General features: G+C 40.4%; 1 protein-coding gene across 3 annotated transcripts in view; it reads right to left on the reverse strand.

Annotated features, from left to right (window-relative positions):
- The window catches only part of BABAM2 (BRISC and BRCA1 A complex member 2), a 406,823-nt gene that overhangs the window by 166,172 nt on the left and 219,195 nt on the right, over nucleotides 1–21,456 (reverse strand). For all 3 annotated transcript variants that reach the window (XM_059188740.1, XM_059188742.1, XM_059188739.1), the window contains one exon: nucleotides 12,924–13,033. In XM_059188740.1, the coding sequence (XP_059044723.1) occupies nucleotides 12,924–13,033 (110 nt within the window). The remainder of the gene's footprint in view (nucleotides 1–12,923; nucleotides 13,034–21,456) is intronic.

The raw sequence follows: 21,456 nt of genomic DNA on the forward strand, positions 1-21,456 counted from the left end.
GTCTATAAAATAGGGACAACAGTAGTAACCAACTACAATTATAGGGTTGTGGCGAGGACTGAGTGAGTTAATGGGTAGAGTGTACTTAAAACCTGTGACCAAGTGCTCATCAAGTACTAGCTATTGCTAGAGTCCAGTCTATACACACCCCCCCACACACTCCCTTGCAGAAAATACGTATGATGGTTTTGAAGTCTAGCTTTCTTTTTTAACCTAAAAATGTGTAATTCTGCTCATCTTTTTTGTCAACTCATAAACCTGCCCATTTGAGTACACAGAAATCTACCTACTTCTTTCTTGCTTCCTTCTATGCTGAAGTATTTCAAGTCATGTCTCTACTGAGGACAAGTTCAGCTGCTTCTACCACTTGGACCCCTAATGTTAAATTTGTCTTGGTCCAGAGACCAAGACCAAACAGGCCCAGGTTTATCTGTGTTTTTAAAAAATATGTAAAAAGTAAATGAAGAGTGAATAACTGCAACAGAGTGAAAATAAAAAAGATCAGTCACCAAAACAAATAATATCCACAAACAAATATTTTGAAGGGTTTCCTTAGTGTAGAAATAGAAAATTCTAGAATTTTAGAATAATTACATCCTCCATAATCTGCTTTTTTTTTTTTCCCCAAAGAATCATATATAGTATTACAGTTAATGAAAACTTCAAAGCTCTCAGAATAATTTTCTTTGGCTTTAACACAATTGGATTGGTCATGTTAAATTCCAACAAAGTTAGGAAAAAAGTACTAGGTCAGAGGAGGAAATGAAAACATGGAAGTGTTATCACCATTTGGTCATAAACTCCTCTTCTCAAAGAAACATGGCTATAAAAATCTGTTCCAGGATGAAAAACTTGGCACAAAACGATCCAATCTTACATCATCCTTTTTAAAGGTTGGGGTGGAGTAGGGAGGGGAGGGATTAAAAAGTAGGAGGAGAAAGTTCTTCCTATGTAGGAAAAAAAGAAAAAAAAAGGGGGGGGCTGTCAGTAAAGTAAGTTTTCCAATGATGCATAACTTCTTCAAATTAATGGTTGGGTTTAGCTAAAATCTGGCAAGGTAGCAGATTTTAGTCTTTTCTAAGAATGGCCTCTGTTTTGGTGAAGCTGTCTATAAAAGATAATGTTCTCAGACAGGATGTTCATTCCCTGTTATGGTCCTATTTACAATATTATGTTAACTCATTTGTTTTGTTTTAAACTAAAGGCTTCTCCATTCATTAAAGTCATTAGTGAAAGACAGCGTGTCTGAATTTTAATAAGTACAGAAAAACTCCAATATAATTATGAGCCTTATATTATGGGAATCAAAATCAGACATACCAGGATCAAATTATATGCTCTTTAGTAACACTTCACATAGTAAAATCTGACAACATCATTGGTATTAGACCTTTCCTCCAACAACAGTATAAGGGGTTCCACTTTATGTATGAATTTTATACATTAAGAGCCTTAGTCATTACCTACTTACACCAAACACCTGTAATCAAGAACCACGCCATTATTTTCTGCACTAAATAATTACCCTTTGAAACTGTATTGTGGACATAACAAAACACGTACTTTTTTAAAGAAGAAAATGAGGCAAGATGACTTTTTAAAAAATAATCCAACTGTCATACCCCTGATCCACATCCACACTCTGCTCTGAAAATGAAGATGTTACATGAATGTAACAGACCAATTCAGAGATCACTGTGTGGCTAGAAACTTGTTGGTCTGAGAAAAGAGTAGAACATCTGAGAGCTAGGAGCCCTAGAAGAATGGCTATAAACCTCAAGCTTCATGCAGGTCAAGGCCAACCACAAGAGGAGAGCTCCAAAGTCTTGGCTTTAATACCCTAGAGCCCTGTTCCTTCTGGAGTTCCTCTGTCCTTACCATGAGCTAAATTAAACTAAGAAACCCAGGTGTTTGTGTTGGGCGGAGAGAAGCGAGAATGGCAGTGCTCTTGGTGGATGTGTCACTCCACTGCGAGACACAACAATAAGGTTAAAAACTGCCTCTGAACATAGTAATTATGTTAGCTATTTTGAGAGCAAGAAATAAATTAAAATGTGCTTTTACTTAAACAAATAACACACAACAGAATTCATGGAAAAATGGTCATTGATTAAACATCCCGTATTACTAATGTTCCCAATCTCCTGGCTTCAGGACACTATGGGGCCTTACGCTGGTATCAAAGGTTTACTAATTTATTGGCTACCAAGCCCTTGAAGACCGAATAAAAGTCCTATGTGTAATATATCACACATATAAAAATGGATTCATGAATGTGTGTATACGTATACACATACACACACCTACAGCACACACAAGCATATAATGTATCCATTTCTCAAATATGTACACATACACTAAAGTGATTAATAAAATACAAGTTCATTTAAAAGGCATTCAACTCATCATTTATTCACATGAAATACTAAAAAGTATTACTTTTTATCTGTGCAGATCTATGAAATTTAAGGCACAGTTCTCTGAGTTTTGACAAATGCGCAGAGCTGTATATCCACCACCACAATCATGATACAGAACAAATAATTCCATCATCCTAAAACAATCCTAAAAAAATCCTTGTGCCACCCGGTTCTAGTCAAGCCCTCCTTCTGTTCTTTCATCCTTATGGAAAAGGTGTTTTTGGTTTGTTTTGTGTTGTTGTTGTTTGTTTGTTTGTTTTGTTTTGAGAGAGAGCATGGGTGTGTGGGGTAGAGGGGCAGTGGGAGAGGGAAATCCCAAGCAGGCTCCATGCCCAGTGCAGAGCCCATCACAGGGACCAGAGCCAAAACCAAGACTTAGAAGCTCAACAGACTGAGCCTCATGGAAAAGATTTTGACTAAAAACAGGTCCTCACACTTGAAAGGGATGGGAATAACTGCCACAAAGTACTGAAGACCATCTTTTTCATAATTTTACGCCCCCTTTTTTACACATTAGTCTCTACTTTAGTAGACCAAACCCTTAGTCCCAGGGTTTGACAGAAAGGATTAAAAGAGAAGGAAATTGAAATAACAGGATAGGAAGAAATAAGACTTGGAGGAATTCAGACTTTAAGACAATATGAAGGAAAAAATAGTAGAACTTGATGAACGATGACAATAGGTAGTATTAAAATAAATATATATGCCTGGGAGATACAGGAAGAAAACATTCAGTGGGATAAAGCTGGTAAGTGATCATTTGTGAATAAAAGTAATGAATTTTTCTCTTTTTTTAAAGAATGATAAGATCTGATTTGATTAGAAAGCCCACTCTGCCTACAGTATGGCAACTAGCTAGGAGCAGGAAGGAGTGAGCATGAAAGACTGGTTAGAAGAGTATTTCAATAGTCCAGCTACGAGACAACAGTAGCTCAGATAAGTTATCCCAAAGGGGGAGGTTTACTAAAAACCACAAGAAGTAAAAAGAAGAGGAAAAAGCAGTGGAATATTGTGGAATATCATTCAAAGAACATCTACAATCACAGTCAATACTTGTAGAAATCTAGAACAGTCAAGACACAATTGCAGCATATCTCACAGGATGGCCTGCAGTCGAAACACCTAACTCTGCTGGATAAAAACTGTTAAACTACAATAAGTATACTCCCAAAAAAGAACTGACGGGACTCCCTGGAAGTACCTATCCCTGGTCCTGTCATCTGTGGTTTGGAAGTCTGGGATACAGGGTATGTAGGCCGCTGTCAGTGTGCTGAGCACGGAGCCTTCTCAGACAGGACGCAAACAGTTTGCTCCCCTGTCTTGAAAAGAGCCATTAAGGATGTTTCAGCAAGGAAATGACATGCACAGAGCTCTGCTTTCAAAGGATTAATGTGGCCAACAGTGAAATACGCAGGTCTGAAACGGGGCTGGGGAAAGGGTGTGCAGATGAACATGAGATACCACAGAGGCAAAATCAGCCAGCAGTTGTGCAAATACAGGCAACCATGGTGCGGGGAAGGTCAAAAATAGGGTGCCTAGGTGTCATGGCCATGGGCATGAGGCTAGTCACACCATTAATAAAGATAAAGAACACAGGGGAATTGTAGATTTTGGAGGGGGGGAAATGGGTAAGTGGTGGACCATAATTTACTCTTAAAATATTTAATCTCAAACTTCGGTGATTATTCTTGCATGAGAGGGTATAGAAGGCATTAAAAATGCAGAACTGAAATCTAGAACAAGGATCCTTAAATAAGGCTTGTGGATTAGCTTCAGGGGCAGGTGTGTTACTCTCAAAACTGTATTTGAACTTTCTGTGTCTGTTCATTTTCCTGGGCTAAGTCCATGAACTCTCATCAGATTTTCAAAGAGGTCTGAGTCAATCTGCTACTCCTTTTTTTTTTTAAGATTTTATTTATTTGTCAGAGAGAGAGAGGAAGAGCACAGGCAGACAAAATGGCAAGCAGAGGCAGAGAGAGAAGCAGGCTCCCTAGCCGAGCAAGGAGCCCGATGTGGGACTCGATCCCAGGACGCTGGGACCATGACCTGAGCCGAAGGCAGCTGCTTAACCAGCTGAGCCACCCAGGCGGCCCAATCTACTACTCCTTTAAAACAGTATGTTAACTTTGGATACTTTTAACCTTTGGTGTTCTGCAACTTCAGATGATGTGTCTAGGTGTCAGTTTCTTTTAATTTAGCCTGTTGGAGGCTCACTATATTTCCTCTACTTGAGGATTGGTATCTTCCATCAGTTCTGGAACATTCTAAGCCATTTTCTCTTCCACTTTCTAATTTCTCTGCTCCTTCCTATAACACAGCCTCATGTTCTTATTAACTACCACTGTACATCTCAGACCTTCCATTGAGGAATATTTTCCTACTTGTGAATAAATACAAATGAACACTACATAAAACAGTAGAGTTTTGCTGTTGAAATATAGTGCAAAACTGAAAATCATAAACTTCCCATCTTCACTGCAGAAAAAAATGCTGCACAAAATCCTTGAGATGTTCAGCAGAGAGGCGCTATGCTGATTTTTTAAACGAAGACACGTTATGTCTTAGAATTTAGAGCTCATCATCATGCTGTAGACTGGAGAACAGTGCTTAGGAGAAGCAAGGCACAGAACTGCCCACAGACACAAAATAAATCTGAGATAGAGCTTCGGGGGCAAAAAAGTTTAAGAAACAAGTACCCGTGAGATCTGAATTATCACAGACTTATTGTATACATCTTCTTGCAAAATGTATATTTTTCTGCCCAAAAAGAGAGCTAGATAAAAACATTGATACATCACCAACTCAGGCAGCTGGGGAGGTAGGAGTTCTACACCAGAATGTTTCCAAAAATATGCTATTTGGGGGCTGATTGATTTTCTCCCCCAACTAAATTCCGTTCTGGTTCTTTTTGGTAATATTTCAAAGTGCAGGCTGAGCTCTTGATCTTTTGGGAGGCACAGGCAAGAGAAAAGGCCAAACTCACTAATGAAAACTTGCTGAACTTACTTTTCAGAATTCCATTCGAAGTCACGAAGAACCCTTCTGGCCCTGCTCCCAGACTAGTAAAACGAACATCTCCAATCCCTGGAGGCTAAGATAGCTCGTTCCACTAAAACCAAATACACATCTCCTGACAGCTGGTTGTCTTAGCATACTCAGGACTATATATTTATCAAAGGGGAAAAAAAAACCCTCTAGGAGCACAATATTTATTATAGGATTATCTCAGTGACTCAAGTAAACATGAGTAAGGCAAAATTAAACCATGTTTACTATGATGTTCTATTACTTAAATCCTGACACAAAATCACCCCAAGAGATCTAGGGTCTTATTTCTTAAGACAATTGACGTAGGTTAAAAAAAAAAGAAAAGAAAAAAAGGAAGGCAAAGAATTGTCTTTTCTTTAAAATCTGTTTAGCTACACAATTTTTCTAATTACTTTAAAAAAAAAATCTTTCAAGCATCTACAACAAAAATTTTCCATCCTGTTAAGATGTTGAATTCAGCACAAAATTTAAATAAAAATCACAAAATATTGAATTTGCTCTTGTTTTAAAAACTTACTTTATCTGATATATCTGAATTTTATATCCATAATTTCATTAAACCTCACCCATAATTCTAAGTAGTACTATTTTCATTTTTAGCTCCTCCCAGCCCTTTCCCTAGGCCCTTTAGGTAAGTTTCAGTTTAGCCAGTCTTTTTGGATTACAGGCTATACAAATGTTGCAAGTGACCATGTCTGTGGCCAGGCACACTGTGGAGCAAAAGACAGGGAAAAGAGGGCTGGAAAGGTCACAACAGGAGGAGATAACAGGTCACGAAAGATCAAAAGCATATTTATCACCTTCTAGATTCAGCTGATGAGCCACTCCCAGGAAATAAAGCTCCACCTCTAGGAAACATGACCAGGGGTCTGTAAGGGAAATAAGCCTGCTGGCTGGGCCTCAAGACACATGTACTTTGGAGATCACTATCCTCTGTAGCACAGGATCCAACAGGTCCCCAGCCTGCTGATCCGCCAGCAAATCCAGACAGTGGGAACCGAAGCTGAGCTCGGGCAGGGCCAGCTTGGCAGAACACGGGCTGTGGCTCACCAGCGCTCCACTGATGGAAACAAAGGAGCACCCTTAAGGAGTGCACGGTCCACAGAAAGACTATAACACCAGAGGTATGGACACAGGTGGGAAAAGCATAAAACATAGTCTTGCTGGGCAGGCAGGTGGTGGTCAGGAAAAGTTCCACAGGGGATGAGGAGAACTGAGAAGATCTATGAGGACAGACAAAACTTTGAGAGATTCTATAGGAAAGTGAAATAAAATTCAACATTCTCATAGGAGAAGCAGCCCAAGCAAAGGTATGAAAGTGAAAAAACAAAAACAAAAACAAAAAACAAGGTGTGTTCACAGGAAATCCCAGAAAACCAGCTTGACTGAACAAAAGGAAACACACAGAACTCAGATCAGGGTAGAAAGGTCAGCTGGGACGACAACAGAAGAAGTTTTGTATGTCACAGAGAGATGCATACTTAATTCTATTGGTGATGGGGGGCATTAATTGTGCTAGGCAGGGAAAGAAATTATATGACCCAAACTTCCTGCAGGAAGACAGTGACAGCTCCAGGCTGGATAAACTGACATAGGAAGGAAAGTTAAAAGGCCATCAGGAGACATAGCAACCGAAGGACTAAACTAGGAAATGACAGTAGGAATGACCAGAAAGACAGATATAATGGAGAGAGGATTTCTAGTACAAAACGGGGGTTGGCTAATGCCATTTGGAGGCAGCACCTGGACACCTAAGAAACTGAGAGTGTCCTGAATAGAAACAGGGCTGTAGGGCGCCTGGGTGGCTCAGTGGGTTAAGCAGCTGCCTTCGGCTCAGGTCATGCTCTCAGGGTCCTAGGATCGAGTCCCGCATCGAGCTCTCTGCTCAGCAGGGAGCCTGCTTCCTCCTCTCTCTCTCTCTGCCTTCCTCTCTGCCTACTTGTGATCTGTCTCTGTCAAATAAATAAATAAAGTCTTTAAAAAAAAAAAAAAAAGAAACAGGGCTGTAAGGAAGAAACCCTGGTTTCCTGGAGGAATGAGGAGTTTGGCTGCAGACACGTCCAATCTCAGCTGTTGAGTGAACACACGGACAGACATGTCTATCAAGCGGCTAGAAAAGCTAGTAGGAAAGTTGAGATTAGAAATGGGGATCTGGGGGGGCATCCACAAAGAAGTAGGGCTCTGGAGATGAAATCATGGGAAACATAACTTAGCATAATGTAATGGGTTGAAAAAGGAAGAAGAGTCAGTGGAGGGTACCGGGAAGGGTCTAAGAGCTCCAGGTTACAGAAGAAAAGAGATGTATTCTAGAACATGTTAGGGATACTATTGTGAGGATCAGAGGGATGGTTGAGTGAAAGCAGTTTAAACGTCTGAAACTACTGAACAAATATATACTTGGGATTTTCACAGTCGCGCAAGTTTAATCTCTAGGAAAGCCACTCTGTGCTGGAAGAGCCAGGCTTCCCAAAGTCTTCCATAAGGTCCCCGCTCCACTGAGCCAAATGGAAACGGGATTTTGTCCTGCCCTGAACTCTAACAGTACTTACCAAGTCAAATTTTGGTGTTTGGGACACTCAAGACCTGCTACCTAGGCATTGTCCCGTGCCGAAGCTGCAGGGGGCGCTTTTCTCTATGACCCCCTTGGAGGAGATGAACTGGCAAGTGAGGACTGACCGACCTTTGCAGAGGACTCCGTGAGTGGGGCTCAGAAAGGCTAAGTGTCTTGAGCCAAGACTGTCAGGTAGTCAAGTGGAGGAACCGGGGTCCCCTGGTGCCAAGTCTTATCGTGCCTTTTCTACTAACACACGAGTTGGGACTTGCCCTGTCTGTTCTGATTCCCTTTACAATCAAGCAAACTAGCAAGGGCACGGCCAAATCTCATTTATCTTGATTTCCTCTGAAGCACCCAGCCAAGGGCCTGCCACTTGGTCAATTCTTGTGCTTTTGTTGCTGAAAGTACTTGTGGGCACGAGGGCCTCCCTAGTGGTGAGCGTCTGTGGGCTGCTCAGCTTTGAGGACGTATTTCTAAGGCGGACTGTAACTTAACAACAAAAAGTTCTAAAAACAAATTCTGTACTTGTGAAAGATGCCACCTGGTCTGCCTCAGGGGCTGAAATCCTCTTTTTATGCACCGAGTGGGAACAGCACAGGGAGTGACAAGCTGGCTTTCTTCAAACCACTCCCACCAACAGGCTCAAGCCAAGAAATGGGCCCACACCTTTCGGGAAAGAGAACTGCCCGTTTCACCTCTGGTGTCACTGCTGCCAACAGTCTAAGAAGGAGGGAAAGGTAGAGCAGGTTTGGTGTCGGCTCTAATGATGTAACCTCACATGGCCGGCTTGACTGCCAGAGGAAAAAATAGGCAACTGGTTTAGAAACTAGGTTTTTTTTCCTTCTCTTAAGAGTCAACCAAAGTCTATTTTGCACAACTGACTACTAGCTGTTCTGTTTTGTTTAATGAACTGTCCTTAGTGTCCCATTTACCTGGCTGGTTTGGGTTCCTTGGAAAACAATATATAGAGAGCCCGAAATAAGCGTATTTCATAAACGTCCCATGTGCGAAAAGAATGCAGTTCTTGGAAACTTCCCTTTGCAAGCCACACACGTGCACAGTGGGAGACCAGGAAAAAACATACATCCAAACACCATAGAGGCACACAGTCAGGCTCCAATGTCGCCAGAAACACCAGAAACTCTTCCAGGATCCTGGGCAAAGAGACAGACTTCTGAAGCGGGGATTATATTTTAGAGCTCCGTTCATTATAATACACTTGGGAGTTTTCAATCCCATGTCTCTGACAGATGTTCCCTTTTGTGGGGATTGTCTATTTTGAGGACATTTGGTAACCATGTCCCTAGAAACATTCAGGGTACAATAAATGGATCCTTCTTCCGACATGTGAAGACAAGACCCAAAGTAGCCTTTTCCCATTTCCCAGTTAGTGTAAGCATAATATTCCTGCCCACTGCATGGACAAGTTGGGGCAGAGGGACATAGCCAGACTGAAATGAGGTATTTCCCAGGCTCAAAACACCTTTCCGTGCCCACGGAGAACAGACAGAGAGAATGCATCTTTTCTTGCCAGTTTTCACCTAATGTGGATCAGGCCATTGATGCACATTACTGTTGACCCACACTGATCAGGCCTGGACCCCTGCCTGTCAAATGTACTGCATGGGGCTTGGAACTTCCTAGAAAGAGCCATAGCAAAAGCCAAAAAGAGTACAAGCCTCAGCTTAGCACAAGCGTCTGGCCATGGCTTTGGGCGTGGCCACATGGGATGCTTTCCCCATGACTCCTGAGAGCACTCTTCAAGTCTGAGTCAATAATCAATGCTTGGATGGCTCAGAGTTGACAGGACAGTATGAAACACAGAAAACGAGTGAGACCTTAACACAGTATCAAAGACCAGTCCCAGTTCGCCTCATTCAGTTCTTAAAATCTATCCTATGACCTTGGCCTACTGAAACGACATTATCTCCGTTCTACACACTGAACTCTGCATGAGTTAACCAAAGATATTAATAACTTTAGTAACTATGTAAGCCTTAGAAAGTTACATACGACAATCTGACCACTTGCCATTTTAACCTCTTCTTCTGAAAACTCATTTTCTTTTTAATTTTTTATTTTTTATAAACATATATTTTTATCCTCAGGGGTACAGGTCTGTGAATCGCCAGGTTTACACACTTCACAGCACTCACCAAAGCACATACCCTCCCCAATGTCCATAACCCCACCCCCCTTCTCCCAACCCCCCTCCCCCCAGCAACCCTCAGTTTGTTTTGTGAGATTAAGAGTCACTTATGGTTTGTCTCCCTCCCAATCCCATATTGTTCTGAAATCTCATTTTTAAAACTCTACTCAAGGATATAAGAACTTCTGGCAGTTTTCACTGGTACTATAAAGGCAGTTCTACTAAGCGAATCTCTATCAACCAGGAGAAATGTTGACTCTCAGTGCAGCGTTTTCCAGTTTTCTTGTAAGAATTATGTACTGACCCAGAATACTGCCAACCAGGCTCCCATTCCCCCTGCACTACATTTTTGCAAGACATTAACAAAATGAAAAGACTTGTTCCTGCCCTTAAGTAGTCTGCGATTTAGTAAAAGATGGGAAAGCAAATATGCGTCGCTAACTAAATCTGTGATGAGCAGATTCTAACTGATACAAATTCAGTATTGTAAGAGCTCACAGGATGGCCAAAGAAGGCAGCTCAATGGTGCTCAGGAGAAATGGCAGGGACAGGATTTAGAAAGGTCTATTTCAATAGGAAACGGGCGTTAGGGAAGGCATTGCACACGGAGGTGATAGCTTTAGCAAAGGCACACAGGCAAGGGCACACAGATAAATTAAGAAACGTTCAAGTGATGGAGTCTGGCTGAATGACAAGCTAGTGAAGGGAAGAGCATTAGAAACCGATATGGAAAAGTAAGAGGCATAACATAAAAAAGTTCGTAACATAAAAAAAGAGGAAGGACATAGTAGGAAAGCTACATTTTACAGGAAATAACTTTTCAAATATAACCTTCACTGATAATTTGTCACATCACATCTCAGATTTTTAGAGGGAGAAATATTTTATTAGCAAGTTTATTTGCAAACTAGGTGCAGTAACTTCCAAGTAAAATAACGTGGGTGCTGGGAAAATCATTTTTCCAAGTTGGCAAATTCCTGTCTGCAGCTTAACTAATTACCTACATCTTGCAATGGTTGCATTGAGATCCCTCTTTCCTCATCACCAACATACCTTCCTGATTTATCACGTATGTACAGTGACGACTTAGAACTAGTATCTGCTCACCTATTGACCCATCCTTGCCTTTTCTGCCCCAGCCTGTCCTAACCACTCGCTCCCTCACGCATTCTTCTCCTATAAATGCCATCAATAATGACAACACGTACAGCTGCCACTTACCATAGTGTCAGGCACTGCAATTAATGCCTTAAGAACAGTGTTTCATAAAATCCTCAAAATATCACTATAAAATAGGTAATACTAGCCCTATTTTGAAGCAAGTTCAAAGATATTAAATATTTTACCAACTGGTAAGTGGCAGGACCCTGGGCTAGGCCCTCTTGGCAGGACCGAGAGACCTGGCCTATTTACCTCATATTGCCTCCAACATTCTTTGGCATCTTTGCCAATATGGGTTAGTATCTTCAAAAAAAATGAAAACATTCAGGGGGCGCCTGGGTGGGTCAGTGGATTGGGCTGCTGCCTTCAGCTCAGGTCATGATTTCAGTGTCCTGGGATCGAGCCCCACATCGGGCTCTCTGCTCAGCAGGGAGCCTGCTTCCCCTTCTCTCTCTGCCTGACTCTCTGCCTACTTGTGATCTCTCGCTCTGTCAAATAAATAAAATCTCAAAAAAAAAAAAAATTGAAAATATTCAGTGAATGCCTGCTACTGTAAAACCCATCCCAGGTGCTCTCAGAGGTACACAAATAAATAAGAGAATGCCTATAGATTACTGGCACCCCTAGTCACCCATGTGGGACAATGAACATCTATGTCTTCTTGCAGTGTGGAAGACAGTATATCCATGATTCACAAAGTTGAACAACTAGGGCCAGAGGGAGTAAAAATGACTCAGGATATGAATGTTGGACGGTGACCACATCTCACAGACAGAAATCAGCCAACCCTGACTGAGATTTGGAATCACATATTTCAATCAGAATCTGTAAAAACTCTGTCTGCCGATGAAAAATCTGTCCTGTCAGAAGCTCCCAACCAAATCTGCCTACAATCTATTTTCAATGAACCTCAGCTTCCTTTGAAGTAGAATAAGCTTCTGAAGCATTTCAGCCAACAATAAGCACATTGCGAGGCTAGCCCCTGTAAAATTCATCACCAACGAGTCAAGGTACTAGGTTAAAACACAAATGTGGCATCAAACTGCTTGTACCCCAGAGCCTGAAAGTCATGTACAACTATAGAGCACTATTTAGACACAGAAGAGAAATTCAAATGTGTCATCTTTTAAAGTTATCTGCTTTTTAATATCACCATTACTGACTTCAGAATAAGCTTTTGCTAATATTTTCAGGAGACTAGTTACATTTTTACAAATAACTGCATTACAAAAATATAAGACATTGGCTAGGATGCTGCTGAGCAGTCCTCTTTAGGCTATAACCATATGTACCCGGGGAACATTTGGAAGGAGACGCAATTTCGGATTCCGCCTGCCTACTCATCTCTACAAAGGTACGGAATTCATATCACAAGTTGCACAACTAAGACTCATCCAAAGACTGCAGTGGCAAATACTAACTGCATTTACTCTGCAATCTAAACTCCCGGTACAACTCATTTTTAAGAAAATGAAAGTCAATGAGGAGAAATCACTCCACGAGTTCAAGAGCGGCCAAAGAATTAGCAAGATATGTTTGTCTAACAAGGCGAAACACCAGGCTACATAAAACTAATGACACTGATACTCACTGTTCTATTCGGGGTGACAAGTATAGCTTGGGATACACCTGAGTGGCTTCGGTGTCCTCGAAACTGACAGAAAGGAGGGCCACGTCTTCTCCAGGGTCTTCATTTACATCCTTAAGCAGGGAGTGGAAAACAAAATATCGTTAGTACCTGCTCTCCTACCATCTTCCCGGTGCTGAGCTCACAGCCCACTGGCATCGAGGTTAGAGCGTGCCAGGTACCTGGGTTTGAAGCTAGCAGCTCTGCATATCCTTTGCAACATGCCAATCACTCCCTAGAGTGATGGCTGTCCAACTCTCTGACCAGAGCTGACCACCGTGAGAAGACTCCCACCTATCTTGTTTGTTCTGACATTCCAAGGGGGGAAAAGTGAATCTGGCAACAAACAAGAATTAGTCAAAAGCATAATTAACAAATAGCCGTAAACATGTTGCCAATGATATATGTCATGTCGTAATTTTTTAGAATATATATAAATGACTTATGATTTTCTTTTTTTAGGAAGAATAGGAATTATGAACATGATTTGTATCATAAGACAAGCACAAAATCTCAAAATACCCAGTAGTTTTATTATATATACCTTGATAGGATAAGTTACTTAAATAGCAAAAATTCCCAAGAAACATATCACTACAAACTGTGCCACTGTACAAGCAAATGGCAGGGGGTTACATACACATCGACTTCACAAAATAACTGCACATGATTCATAGATGAATCACAAGACATACATATCTTAAAAGCCTGGTTATAACAATACTATGAGACAAAAACACTGTTGATCCAAATACATACAAAAAAACATTGAGAGGTTAACAACCCACAAGAAACTGAACTGGTAATGATAAAGCTAAACGTCCTGTAACTTATAATTTAAAAGCAAGGATAGTGATAACCGAATGCCGTAACTAACTTAAGCCAACGCTGATGAAATGTCCTGAGTCAAAACTGGGATTTATAGGTTCACGATGACTGCCAAGCACTGAATGTTTGCCAGACTTCCGAATAAAATACTGAATTAGCATAAATTCTAGTAGCATGATGGTTTTACTTTGTGAGTATCAGATTTTAGTAACCCTTCATCATTTTACCCTTGGTTGGTAGTGGCTCTAAGTCGAATATGAATTTTTTGAAAACTTAACAGGACTGCACATCTTTCACACTTAAGGACTGGTAAGAACTGGCCTGTATTTCTGGGTTGGTTCACAGGTCCTCTGGAGGCCCCACTTGCCATCCTAGGAGGGTCCCAATCTAGACTTTAAGAATCACTGCCCATGCGCACTGAGAACCACAGAATACGCGGTCCTTGTTTCTGTCTGAAACTAACCTCACCTCTTCCTTTCCCGTATCGTGGGAAGCTGGCCATCACACTCATCCAGCTCAGCTCTGACATCATCCTCACTCTGCCTTCTGTTGTGCCTACAGGATGCACGTGTGGCAAGTACACAAAGGGGCAAGAACCAGAAGTCTTTTCCATCTTAAAAAATAAAAACTTTAAAGAGGCGCCTGGGTGGCTCAGTCAGTAAAGCATCTGCCTTCAGCTCAGGTCATGATCCTGGGGTCGTGGGATCGAGTCCCGCATCAGGCTGTGTGGGGAGCTCAGTGACGGGTCTGCTTCTCCTTCTCCCTCCTTCTGCCCCTGCTCATGTGCACACACTCACTCTCATAAATAAATAAAATATTTAGAAGATAACAAATAGGGGTGCCTGGGTGGCTCAATGGGTTAAGCCGCTGCCTTCGGCTCAGGTCATGATCTCAGGGTCCTGGGATCGAGTCCCGCATCGGGCTCTCTGCTCAGCAGAGAGCCTGCTTCCCTCTCTCTCTCTCTCTGGCTGCCTCTCCGTCTACTTGTGATTTCTATCTGTCAAATTAATAAATAAAATCTTTAAAAAAAAAAAAAAGAACATAACAACTAAAATAAAAATTCTAAAAGGAAAGAAAAGAATCATGCCGGTCTCTATACCGCATTCTCTCTCCTCTCTCTGCTTTCCTTCACAGACTGCTTGAAAAGTTGTCTGCACTGGCCCTCTCTATTCCCTTCCTTCCCATTATCCCTGAGCACAGGAGAATGGCCTTCTGACCCCGCTAGGCCATCGGGATTGCCCTCCCCCAGGCATTCATAAAACACAGCAAAGCCCTCTGTGTTTTATCTTAACTGATCTCTGAACAGTATTTGACATGGACAATCTTTTTCCTCTGGAAATACTCTCAATTTCCTGCTTCTAGGAAGCTACACTCTCCTCATCTTTTGTCTCTGGAACCACATCCCCCCCCTCTTTTCAGCTTTATGATTTTTTATGCTTTTACTTCTCAATTATTTTTTGGTGTTACATGACAAAACTTGGGCTTGTTGTAACAAGTCAAGCCATGCAGAAGTTTATAAGAAAAAGCTCTTCCACACCACCCCCCACTTTTAAAGGTAACTAATATTAACTGTGTACGGAGCCTCAAACAGCTTTCTCTATGCTCATAAACATATACACTCACTTGCATACAAATAGCTCTTTAACCTTTTGTTTTGTTTTCCATAATGGAATTGTATTATACATATCACCCTACCAACTGCTTCCTAAATAGCCACATAATATTCCATGCCATGGATTTTTTTTTTTTTTTAACCATTCCCCTAGCAACAGACATTCAGGTTGTCTGCAGTTCTTAGCCATTTGATAGTATTACATTAAATGTGCTCATAGAAAGGATATATGTGTATCCTTTCTTAGTGGGACTTATATTCGATTGTGAGCTAACACAGAGCTTGTTGGATCAAAGGTTATGAATATTTTACATTTTAATAGCTTAAGATTATCTTTCTAAAAATTTTACAGCAATTACATTCAGACTCCTGAATTTGCATCAGGAGAGAGCACCTGCTTCGCTCGCCCTGAATAACTTGGTAAGTCTAGCTGCTGTCCCTTTGCAGTTTAATGCTGGTGGTCTGACAGCTGGGAAAAGGGGTCTCGGATGAGATTCAGCGACTAAAGCCGAGCAATGTTTTACTTGCCTACTGGTCATCTCTGCTGTCACTTCTCTGGTCAAATCCTTCGCGCTAAAGCCTCTAGGACTTTTCTTGCTCTTGTTGTTTATTGGGTTTTATTAACCCTATCTATCACATGTGTTATTAATATTTTCTCTCAGTCCAATTTTTGGCTTTTTACTTTGTTTAGGGACTCTTCTGACCACACAGAAAATTTAGATTTCTACAGACTGTTCAATAACTGTTCAATAACTCTGAGGTTATTTTTTTCCCAAGCACTTCCTCTAACATTTTATTTTTACATGTACATTTGTAATACCTCTGGAATGTGTTTTTAGGTAGTATGGTTTAGGAAGTACATAAAAGAAGGACCTTAGTACAGTGCCTGCTCCATGTTTGCTGAGTGAGTACAACAGTAAACAAATTAATGCTAATTTCTAACCTTTATTCTCCTTACCTAGTGCTTTTCAGGAACCTGCTTTATAAAAGTTGCTTCAGCAGTCGTATCTGGAAACTCAGTACTGACTCCTTGCTTCTGCCTCCCATAATATACCAAGGTCCCTAGAACTAGTGGTTTCAAAAGGAGAGTCAAGATTGGGAACCTGAGTTCATCTATCATTTCTTGCTCTTTGACAAATGATAAAGTATTCAACCTTGAATGTTCCTTTCTGTAAAATGAGGATGGAAATGTTAAAAAATACTTAGAACTCAACAAATAGAAGCTATGTAATTCTGTAACACACCTCCAAGGTTGAAGCTGAGTTTGAAAATACTCACATTCAGAGAGACAAATTCATTTTATGATCTAAGTATAGAAGTGGTCTTCTTTAGAGTCAGATCAGTCACCTTAAAGTAAGATAATAAAAAAAGAACTAACAATGATTTTCAGATACCTTCCCCCCCAGTGACTGAGTTTCCTTGTTAAAGGCCAAGGCTGACTACATGTCACAAAACCTGGCTAAAAACAAAAACAACAATCTGAGAACGACAATTATCATATAATCCCCCTGATATGAAGAATTTGAGAGGCAACATGGGGGGCTTGGGGGGTAGGGAAGGAAAAAATGAAACAAGATGGGATCGGGAGGAAGACAAACCATAAGTGACTCTTAATCTCACAAAACAAACTGAGGGTTGCTGGGAGGAGCGGGGTAGGGAGAAGGTGGTTGGGTTTATGGACATTGGGGAGGGTATGTGCTATGGTGAGTGCTGTGAAGTGTGCAAACCTGGCAATTCACAGACCGTACCCACAGGGCTAATAATACATTATACGTTAATAAAAAATAAAAATAATAAAAAAAGAAAACACCAAAGATACATATTCAGAAAAAAACAAAAACACTGCAAAAAAACTAGAGGCCACTGAAAATCTTTTTAATTAGTAGCTTCACTCCATATACCTATGGATATTTTATTTTAATTATCTCCCTTCCCTACTTTTTAACTTCTCATTTCACTACTATTTAAGCAAAGAAAAGAAATGCTCAGAGACAGCCCTCTAAACAAACGGAATGACCCTGGTTTATATAATCAACATTTATCATCTGGCATCCTGCAAAGAGTACATGAAACATTAGTCTGAATAGGAAAATAGCTGTTTCCAGGAGTTCCTTTTATGAACTACTTTTAATATAATCTACTTGCTTTGGTGTGACACATGAGTTTCCCTTGAATTGGTATTTGATTCCTAATGGATACCTAAGTTTGACTTTGAGTGCTTAAATAAGCCCAAAGAGTTCCAAAAATACAAATCCACACAGTACTGTTTCCAGTTTCTGCAACTCTAACAGGCTTGTACATGTGTTCCTTCCCATCTGGGGAATTATAAAAGAAGCTCTTGTACTGTGGTTCTTAGAAGCTAACATTACAGATGATTATTGTAACCACTAATGGCAACATTTGGAAAGCAGGGGGAGGTTCTAGTGTAGTAGGGGACATTTAAAAATGCACAAGTATACATTTTCAAGGCCTTCTATCTGTACCATCTAAAAAGTGCAGCAGGCTAAAATGGGGAGAAAGATGTCGAATCTGCTGAAACAAAAAGAGTATTGCCTCCTACCTTTACAAAGGCATACCAGGCGCTGACATACATATGGCAAGGCAAATATGGCCATGATATTTTGCTGAGACTCAACAATGATTTGGGCTCAGCACTTGGCTATAGAACAGCAAGGGGCTCCTATGGCTTATAGTCAATATTCACTTATTCATTATATATAGTGAATACAGTGGTGAGTTCCTTGCAGGCTGGGCGCTCTTCCGGTTTGTTTTTGTATACCCAATGTCTGAAAAGCACGTATATGGCAAACTGGTTGGGAGAAAAAAAGAAAACTGAATTAATGCAGGAAAGATTGTAAGAATGAGTAAATGATAGAGTTAAACAGAAAGTACATTCAGTTAGAAAGATTCTTAATACTTATCTCATTCTTCCTTAAATCTATGACTACTTAAGATTTTGTTAAAGAAAACTCAAGTCTGAACCACATATAAGCAAAAGACGCACCTACTAATAAGAGTTAACATTCTGGATAGGTCATAACGGCTTATTCGTGTAACTATTCTCAATTGGAGCTCTTTACAAATATCAAAAGGGTGCAGGAAAAAACAATGATTAGCCTTGGAAACAAAAGTAAACACAAGCACAATTTATCATTATGCTGTACCCCTTTGATATGCTAATTCCAAGTAAGGCTAGCAGCCATTAAACATGCCCCTATATGTTGAATGTTGATGTCAATATAGGTACAAACTACCAATTAACTACTGCTGATAGACATGAACTGAACAATAAATATTACAAACTACAGGTCACGTAAGAAGGCTGTAAAAAAGCCACTGTATTCCTCAATTCAAAAGGCTTAAAACAAAGCTGTAATCATTACTAGCAAAACCAGTTCGTAGACAAAAGGACTATAAAGAAGCCACCACACAGTAGGTCAAATCAAATAGGAACTATTTTGAGTTACACTTAAATGGGATTAAACAAGACCCACTACTGATCACGAGTCTCAGAGTGACTAAAAACTAGGTTTCAGTAAGCACCTCATTATACAAAAGCTATCAGTTTTTGAAAAACTGTAAGCAAATTAAAAATTTTCGAAACAGATTCTTTATTTTTAAATACCAAGTGAGATTTGTACTTTAGAGGCACTGATGTTTTGATACTATGAATTCATTGTCAAATTACATAAATCTAGATTTTTCAAAGTCAAATTTCTTCAAGTAGGAGAATAAGACTCTGGGAGCGCTACCATTCATTCATGCATTTAACAAAGTAAATAAAATATACATAGCATGTTACAAATGTTATGGAGTAAAATTAAGGCAGAGAAAGGGAAAAGGAGTAGGGAGGGAATGGAAGATTAAAGAGAGAGGTGACGGGTGGTTTAGGGTTGCAACATTAAGACAGGAGACTCAGGATAGAAACATCTCTTTGTGTTGTCTATCAACAGAAGCAGTCCAATCAAAATCGGGTTTGGATTCTATCAGCATTAAGACAGGACAATGAATATGCCAGAAATGGAATTAAATTTAAGCAAAAGAAAGACTGAAGAACAAGGAAAATTATGTACATAAGACCTTAGTCTCACTGCTAAGGGGTTTCTGGCCAGTAAAGACACTGGTCATTTTGGAATGACCATTTCCTTGTCACCAAAGTCCTGGGAAACGTACAAGTGCCAGGGAAAGCAATAGTCAGAAGGCAAAACAAACCCAAGGGTAAGGACACTGAGCCAAATAGAGGACGTAGAGAAGTAAGTGGGTGCCATGTCTGCCTCTTTTGCCTTTGGTATGGATCCCAACCCTGAGGCTCCTCCTTTCCACGCAGAAGGGGATGGAGCGCAGGGGGAGGGGTTCCAAAAGCCTAGTTACAGCCTATCTCCACCAAATACTGAGTTCTCTGCTGAAAACTCCTTTGATATTTTGATATCTTTGATGAAGGAAGCATTTAAGAGAGTTCCTTCTGATTTGGTTTCTCGAAATTGAAATGGGAGTAAAAACAATCTCCCAGCCTAGTCTAGTCAAATGGGGCCATTCCCTATATATTTTATCAGACCTTGACTTAACACTTTTGATATCAGCCATCTCCTTATCAAAAAGCTCTTTCTCTCCTTTTAATTGACATGGTTTTAATTTCTTTTAACTCTCATTGTAAATTTACTTGCTCCATTAAGATTCTTTTCAACTGCAATGTAATCTATGCCCACCCTTGGCAGTTCTCAGCATGTTCTCCCTGAATTTCCCTCGCTGTTCAAGCAGTATGTAGGTTATATTCCAAATAGATTGTGAATTTCTTAAAGGTAGGGTAGAGATCTCCTACTTCCTATTATGCCTAATAAAAAGAACTGATATTTATTCATTGTTTACTCAGCAGTCATTTTGCTTAGTGCTTTGTATGCATTATCTTACATAATCATCATAATAGTCTTTTTTTTTTTTAAAGATTTTATTAATTTATTTGACAGAGAAAGATCACAAGTAGGCGGAGAGTCAGGCAGAGAGAGAGGAGGAAGCAGGCTCCCGCTGAGCAAAGAGCCCGATGCGGGGCTCGATCCCAGGACACTGAGATCATGACCTGAGCCGAAGGCAGCGGCTTAATCCACTGAGCCACCCAGGCGCCCCTTAAAAGGTATTTTAAGATTTATTATGTATTTGCAAATAAAGAAACTGAGGCTGAGAGACATTAAATGTTAAATATGAGTTCTGAAACCATGTATATTGGCTTTGAACCTGGACTCTTACCCACAATGCTATGCCCCCTTGCATGCTGCCGGGCACAAAGAATGGACTCAGTATCAGAGAAAGGTATAAAAACCTTGAAAACCTATATGCAGAAAAGATACCAGAGATTTATTATACACTTACTTGTTCTTCATTTAGTGTCTAAATCTGGTATGTTCCAAAAGACCATGAACATCTCAGGGAAACATTATTCCCTCTGTACCCAAGTAGACAACCTGGCCTACACCAGACACATAACGGGTATTCAAAACAAGTTAGGAAGTATATGCTTTATGTGTTTTAATGATTTTAATTAATTTAATTATTTTTATTATTTTGTAAAGATTTTATTTATTTATTTGAGAGAGAGAGGGCGCGCAAGCAGGGAAAGCGGCAGGCAGAGGGCCGAGGAGACTCCCCACCAAGTGCGGAGCCTGATGCCCGACTCAATCTCAGGACCCTGGGATCATGACCTGAGCCAAAGGCAGACGCTTAGCCCACTGAGCCACCCAGGTGCCCCTACTGTTTTTTTGTTTTTTTTGTTTGTTTGTTTTGGAAACTGTAGAACAAGAAATTAAAATCCTTAAGAGTATAAAGACTAAGAGCTATAAAGGTCACTATGCCAAATAAATTGTATTCATTTGATGTCTTTAAACAGACCCAGTTAAGAAAGAAGGATGGCTTCTCTAAGAACACCGCAGAGGCCTGTGGAATTCTAAGCCATAATACCAACCTTCTTTCAATTACGTATGGTTAGGCACATTCTATGATTAACTAACTATACTCAGTGAAAATAGACAGAGCTGATTGTCAGGTCAGGAAAGGGAAGCTGCAATG

This window comes from Mustela lutreola, chromosome 9 (assembly GCF_030435805.1).
Source record: "Mustela lutreola isolate mMusLut2 chromosome 9, mMusLut2.pri, whole genome shotgun sequence".
Taxonomy (NCBI): Eukaryota; Metazoa; Chordata; class Mammalia; order Carnivora; family Mustelidae; genus Mustela; species Mustela lutreola.